Raw genomic sequence first — 7,500 nt, 5'->3', positions numbered from 1 at the left:
TTGGAAAAGGTAGTAACCGTCCAATCGGTACGAGATTTAGATTGACTCGCCAATGCAGATTATCTTAAGTTCGTCCTACCACAATAAAATGATTCGCTTCAAGAAAGCAAGTCAAAAGGAGATGTCGCATTCTTTTATGGGATTTGGCTCTCCGTCATGACAGTTTCAAAATAATCCGGATGATCTGTATAAATTTACCATGCAAAGTTGCCAATGTCAGTGTTCGTAGAAAGAAAAGAAAGAAAACACGAGGAATTTGTGATAAGCATGCTCTTTAAAGCTCATGTTTAGCAGTGCTTTCGTTACCTGCGCTGGTCGGTGTGTTGCTAGAGGAGAGCAAAGGCCTCTTCCATGGAAATGACCGGGATCACCTTTAAGTCAGTCCAACAAACTGAACAAAACGAGGACTCTTATCAACGTGACTGTGAAACATTTTTTCAAGTCGCAAAAGAAAATTGAATACTCTAACTAAATGCATGCACAATTTAAGTGATCGAGGACACGTCAGCCAGCGACCAAATTTGGAGACGTATGTGGGATAGGCACAGATGAAACTTGGAAACAGCAACGTATCGTTTAACCCAAAGCCTGAAACAAAAACGCAAAAACAGTATTGGTGTGGATTAGCTATGCCGATTGGCTTAAAATGCCCGTGCAACACATCTAAGTCAATCAGAAGCTCAACCATATGTGACGCGCTCGCATGGGTTTTCGCGCGTAATCTGCTGGCTTCACTTGAATGTCAGCTTGTGCTGTGATTACTCGGCAGTTTGCTTGTACAAAACGAATTGATAAAAATTAATTAACCACTGCAATGAGATGAGAAAGACTTCACAGTCATTTCGAGCGTAAGCCCTTCGCGACAGGGGATTAAGCCGGGGGTTGTGAAGGGTTTTCATATCGACGATGGAGAAGAGTAACATGAAAATCGGGTGTCGTTTTGCACGCTTTGCTCTATGCTTTTTGGCTCACCGAGTTGCCTCCGTTAGGAAGTCATAATAGAGAACTTAGGCACGCCGGTTTTGGCACGCGAACGGCAACCGGAAGAGAACATTTCGCGTTCCAGAACAGTGGTGTCTCCCACATTTTTATACTAATCATATCTAACGCAGAAAGGATACTTGGCAATGTCAATGTGGTTGTGTGAAGACAAGTTAAAAGGGAAAACAGCTCACTTCCGGTTGACGTCCGAGTCTCAAAAACGCGCGTGCTTAAGCTCCCTAATATTCTTACCGCGCCACTTCGGCGAAAACAAAACTGTTTGCTTCGCTCACCCACTAACAGCAACCGAAGTAAGCTCCTGTCTGTTGTGATTGATCAGCTTTAATTCAAGTCTTTTTTACGACAAAACTCGGGTAAAGCGTTAGTAATAAGGATTATGATCTCCCTCCTGTATCTTCCTGTATCCTCCCCGATAACCATCTTCTCTTCCCATTCTTCCCTGACAGACCATCCCACCCCACACGTATTGAATAATCCTTACAGTAGTTACCTTGTCTGGATCATAAACGGGTAGCTTGTTGAGCAGCGGTAAATCTTTCTCCTGGTCACGTGCTATGAACAGGGTGTGGCCATATCCACACGTGACCTCCTGTATGTAAATTCCTTCCAATGGTTCCACTATCTTGGGGTTAGTGGACGACTTTTGGCCGCCCTTTTTCAACCCGTAACCCTAAACAAAAGGAAAAACGTGGTAAATACAGGAAAAAAAAGACAAGACAATTTTGCTGTCCCAAGTTAACGACAAATGATTCCTTACCAATTCACCGTATGTTGGACTAGGTCCCCAACTAACAACGCTATCGTCTGCCGCAAGAACAATGCTTGATTTTCTACAAAGAAATCAAATGGCATGATATTCAGTGGTAAAACACAAACCATGGTTTAATCTAATTAGCTGATAGTGAAGGAAGAAGGCTGTTTGATCTCTTCTTAGACAGTATATAGTCCCTGGCCTAGATGTTTTATTGTAGATTTCATACAAATCCTTGTCTTTCCTAGCATCATAATTCGCTAACTGTTAGACACTTAACTTTATAGTAAACGACTAACAAGAGCTCTTAAAGGGCCAGGCACCGAAAAATTAGTGCTCGGTTGATGAGATTTTTTGTCATCTCTAAATCCCCTCTTCGGACAGAAAAAAATGACGTGATAATTAATGACCAGCTGCAAAACTGTGGTAACCTTCTAAGCAAAACCTTGATGAAACGCCCTTTCAACACGAACGGTTCGATGCATATTTCACTGCTAAATGCCCCATAACCCTTTTGGTCTAAGGGGCACCCTGTCACGTCAATCACGCCCATAGGCTCGATTACCAGCCGCTGTTTCGGGAAACGAGCCAGCGCTAACTCCCGAAATCTCGGATGGACGCGTGAGGGAAGCCATTTATACTCTCTGCCAATCAGAAACTAGCCTGCACAAATCGAGCATGCATAAATTACATTTTTTGGTTCAAATTGTGGCTGTGAAGGAATTCTTTGATCCGGCGTGTTCGAGCTTAACAGTGCCTTTGAGCTGGGAAACACATGATCCAAGATTTCGACAAAGGAGAGTGTTCGAGAAGCTGGAGAATGGTATTGTGACGTTTTCTACCGCCTGAGTTCCGAAACATTGAAACAGTCGACACCAAGGGCAAAATATGGCGTTCAAATCCATTGCTATTGCAATTTCTCCTCGGACTTTGCTAATGTAAGAGCTGGTAAAATTCCTCAAGATCAATTGAAATTACTGCTGAGTTTATTGGTGGCAGAACGAGGCGGCTATACGTTTATTAATTGAGTTGATACGGTGAATTAAAGAAGCACAAAAGCTGTCGTTTTGAGCGTTGGCTCTTCGCTCTGACGAAGGACCAACGCTCGACCAACGCTCGAAACGAACCTTCGAATTTCTTTACGCCGTTCAATTTACCATATCAACTCAGTTGATAAACTATTTCTGTCAACCTTTCTTCAGTTTTATTTTAGCTACTTACGAGCATCCCACACTGCGCACATCCCATCCACACATGTCTCGTACCGGTTTGGGATACATTGTAGCATCCCCAGTACTCTTTGTTTGTCCCCAGAAATACAGCTGTCCTCCACTCACAGCCATGCTGTAAGTTGCTCCGGCGTGAATCGAAGAAATACCTTAATGAAGATTGAAATATTCAAAATAGGTGCTACAGAGTAGCAGGGTAAGTATCGAGCACGCTGTCTTCCCGGGTGACTAAAGTCTGGTGTTTCTATTAACAAAACACTTTCGCTAGAGCTTTAAGTTTAACGGTTAAACGCTTATATTTCAACGACGCAAATACATTAAGTCAGAGCACCTTTGGAAAATCAGCGTTTCCGTTGCGTTGGGCCGCTTTCAGTGACCGATAAAGCTAACAACACGTCATTTACACAGCGGATTTTGTATCCCAAATACGCCTTGACGGTGGTGTTTGGCTCATTGCTTACAGCGCAAACTGAAAACGTACAGTACACAGTCGTATATTTGATAACCAGTAAGGCTAACAGATGGCCCCAGAACAGAGTAAACACAAACAGCCCACACAGAGCTACTCTTTTTGAACAATCACTCTGTGGCGGACTAGTAAATGTGCAATGCAAATTGAGTTACAAGACCTACAGTGGCTCGTCCTCCTCCCAGAAGACTGGATTAGCAACCATTTGAAGAAACACTTACAAAGGCAGCACACTTCTCAGACCCTTGACGTTGGTTTGGTTAGGATTTGAAGTCAAGCTTCTCACACGGCAAACTATAACTTCATTTTATAAAGCTAAGCAGGCGGAGTCTCTTCAACTTCGGTTCAATAGCTTTGCTTTGGCTTACAGTGCTGCAAACTCGAACATTTTTTCAGGGGAAGTTTGGGACGGGGCTGCTTTCGTATTGAGGCGTTTTCGCTTTCACTCGGATGAGGACTGGTACTTACTTTTGTCCTTGAAAAAGCCGACAAGTCTTGGAACGAGTTCATCTTTCGGCTGATGGTGACCAAGACGACCATACCCGCCGAATCCCCATGTAAATAGCCTGTCTTTAAAGTCTCGGGCAATCTAAACACACACAAACACAATAACTTGATGCATTCAGTGGTTGCTATGGTCCTTGGCAACGTGTCAGGGAAAAGCTGAGAAACATTTCAGACTTCCAGGCAGAAATCGAACGAATATACTCCGCTTTAATGGTCAGATACTCACGCCACTGAGATGCAAAGAACTCCTGGTGCTGTGTCGATGGGTAGTGAAACACGAAAGTTTCGTTTTGTCGAAAAACGGAAAAGGAAACGAACGTTATTTTAAGTGTCTAGCCGTTCTAGCGCTGGAGCACAAATTGGGGACACTGTAAACTGAAATCAACAATTTAACGAAATTCAAATAAAATGTTAGTTTTTGAGGAGAGGGGAAAACCGGACTACCTACAGAAAATCTCTCGGTGCAGAGTAGGGAACCATCAACTCAACCCATATATGACACCGAGTATGGGAATCGAACCCGGGCCACATTGGTGGGAGGCGAGTGCTCTCACCACTGCGCCAGCCCAGTCGTATCCACTTGATTTGTTTACTTTGATTTCTTTCAACAGCTGCTCGATGTAGATGGTGCTAATGGGTGAGAAATCAAAATCTATACGCTCCATGTCATTTTCTAAACAAATCGCTCGGACACTGGGATGATCTTGAAAGCCGACTGTGCTGTCCACAGGCTCGGCAATATCACTCGCCACGTTTACAAAATAATCATTAAAAATACTAGCTATTTGCTTTTTGTCAGTGATCATCTTATTTCCTTCTTGTAGAATTACGTTATTGGGCTTGTATGATTTACTGGTATGTAAAAAAGGTTGAAATGTGGTCCAAATTGCTTTGGATCTTGATTTGCAGCAGTCAACTTCCCTTTAAACTATAAAATAATGGCCTTTTCCCGCAGAGAAGTGCATTTTTTGCTCTGAGATTAGTAAAGAAGATAATTTGCATCTGTTCTATTTCGTGTAAAGGCTTTGCATAGATGATTTTGACGACGGATCGCTTTACGCCATTCATCGGTCAAATACGGCACTTGATTGCCTCGCAAATGAACTTGGTTGAGTGGTGCGTGCTCATTTATAACTGCATGAAAAAGAGGTTCAAAGGCATAAAGTTTGTCATCGACATCACACTTACCGTATGGTTAACACCACAAGATACATCCACTATTTTGACATCATCTATGATGTGTGTGAAGCCATCTTTTGTTTTTTCCACATAAACTGCAACATGCCGTGGAAGAACTTCACAATTAAACGCCAGTTTATTTGCCGAAATAAAGTGTTGGCCATCAGTGTTATGTCCCAACTGCCCGTGCTCGGGCCTACCGAACGAGTACAGGAGATTATTTTCGTCAATAAACATGCTGAATTCAGCGCCGCAAGCTGACTTGATGATCTTCTTGTTTCCAGGATGTATAATCTATGGACAGAAAAATACCCTTACAATTCTGAAAGAATATTATGCATGCTTTTAAGGGTATGTCCTCCACAATTGTTTTCTCTGCGCCCGAAAAAGGGGATGATGTAGCACATTCCAGAGATATACTTACAGAGAAAAGGACAAATTTGTTTTGTTCATACGTTCTTAACAAATAGCCCCCAATTTGTCATGCCTTTGCTTCTGTACTGATCAGATGTCAGCAACACAACTCGTCCTCCAAGAAAATCAGCCTAAATTTTCCTGGAGAAAACTGGCTCCGGCCATCATGTAAACTGGTCACTAAAAGCCCTACACCTGAGTCACCCCATCAAGTCTGTGTTCGAGACCGGATCATTCAAGAAATAATCCCTTCCACAATATCTCTCAAAAAGCTTTTCATATCAATTGGCCAAAATCGTACGTGGAACTTCCTCATTCAAATCATTACATCGGAGAGTCGGGAGGATGTGAAGAAGTCCAAGCCTTCATCAGGTCAGGTGTGAACTGCACTGACGTTCTCATGACATTTCAATTTTTTTATCATAAAGAACTTTATTGCAAAAGCTGCTCACAGCCTCACGTAATCAACACAATTTAGTGTTCGCTCATTGTAAGGTCACAGTTAATGACCAATAGAGAAGCTACAATGTAGGTGAATGCTGCAAATTACATGTTTACCTGCACAGGTTTTGTAACGACAGCTTTTTGATGACCTTGTCCCAGCTGTGCTGACTTGTTGTCTCCAAAGCCAAACAGGATACCTTCATCTGTGTAAAAAAAAGAATTTATAAGTGAAGAATTCATCCGAAATTTGAATGTTTCTTCATCTTGCTGTAACTGTTAATATCATACATAATTTTTCAATGAAACAGGGTTGTCACATCAATCAGAATACTTGCCTTTGACAAATCTGTTCTCTGAGTTTCACATTCACAATTCCCAACCCTCGCACTCACATTCACTTAAATAAGCTATCGTTAACTCCAGCTGCAATGTAATGGGGTTGAAATGTACAGAAGAGCAGGAAAAACATGGCTTTAAAACATGGCTCCCAGAACAAGACCATTTTCATCTTTCTATAACAACTGGCAACTAGTGCCAGGCCATCCAACAAACAATCTCCATCATACAGGGTAAAGTAGATTAAAACTCTCCAATCAAAATGCCACTTTTTGAAAAGGCCCACTACTGTGATTGGTGGAAGTGAAAACAATATTTGAACATCAGGGTGGGTTGAAAAGGGCTATAACTTCCTTTGAGAGGAAACAAATTTTGCAGGCACCAAAACAGCAAGTGATTTTACACAATCTTCAGAATTTTTGAACCAAAGACTGCCTGGTGTAGGTTTTTCTCACTGGATTTCTTGTGGAACCCAGTCAATTCACATGACTGATTTTGGAAACCAACTCCCAGCTGGTTTACAACACAATTTTTTACATCCCTCAGACGACCAGTACACACTCTATGCTTGGTAATTTTAATGAGCTGTGCCCTACCGTACCATAGGCTAACTCTAAAAGTTTGTAAAGTAGCTTGATTCTAAGGTCTAGAGATGTACACAAAATCAATCCATTCACCAATCCTTGTCTCTTCAACTAGTTCAATTCATGCCCCCAATGCAAAATGACAAACTGGAAATTACAAAGGGTATAACTTACATTGTGGCCCTTAAAACATGACTAGTAAGATATGCACATTCAGACCTGAAAGCAGCAATGTGTGTGCTTTGCCACAGCTAGCTTGCATGAAGGTATAGGTCTTCAAACTCTCTATGACCTTTGGCTTGTCACAACGGATTGTATCCCCATGGCCAAGCTGACCTTTGTCATTTCGCCCTAAAAAGTACAAGTCAAATTTGAAAGTCAGTGACAATTTTCACCCACCAATCAGTGTCCCAGATTTACAATAAAAGTCTTCAGTCATCTCCATAACAAAGTTGTCCCTAAACTTCAAACCTTCAAGCTTCCCAACAGTGGGAGTTTTTCTTCTGAAAGTCATATTGAATACTGCATCAATACCCTTGATAAGTTTTAAAATGGCTATACACTGGCTGATGAGTCAACGTTTTC

General features: G+C 41.9%; 1 protein-coding gene across 1 annotated transcript in view; it reads right to left on the bottom strand.

Moving 5' to 3' along the window:
* The window catches only part of LOC138051198 (protein RCC2 homolog), a 12,829-nt gene that overhangs the window by 727 nt on the left and 4,602 nt on the right, over positions 1-7,500 (bottom strand). The window contains exons 4-11 of the mRNA XM_068897360.1: positions 7,135-7,266; positions 6,110-6,198; positions 5,147-5,431; positions 3,920-4,040; positions 2,975-3,131; positions 1,760-1,832; positions 1,493-1,672; positions 1-588 (exon numbers count right to left, since the gene is read on the bottom strand). The exon at positions 1-588 is cut by the window's left edge and continues 727 nt beyond it. Of these exons, the coding sequence (XP_068753461.1) occupies positions 577-588; positions 1,493-1,672; positions 1,760-1,832; positions 2,975-3,131; positions 3,920-4,040; positions 5,147-5,431; positions 6,110-6,198; positions 7,135-7,266 (1,049 nt within the window). The 3' untranslated portion in view covers positions 1-576. The remainder of the gene's footprint in view (positions 589-1,492; positions 1,673-1,759; positions 1,833-2,974; positions 3,132-3,919; positions 4,041-5,146; positions 5,432-6,109; positions 6,199-7,134; positions 7,267-7,500) is intronic.

The sequence above is a fragment of the Montipora capricornis genome, chromosome 6 (assembly GCF_036669925.1).
Source record: "Montipora capricornis isolate CH-2021 chromosome 6, ASM3666992v2, whole genome shotgun sequence".
Taxonomy (NCBI): domain Eukaryota; kingdom Metazoa; phylum Cnidaria; class Anthozoa; order Scleractinia; family Acroporidae; genus Montipora; species Montipora capricornis.
Note: the sequence above shows the minus strand (reverse complement) of the source record. Positions and strands in the feature narration are given on the sequence as shown.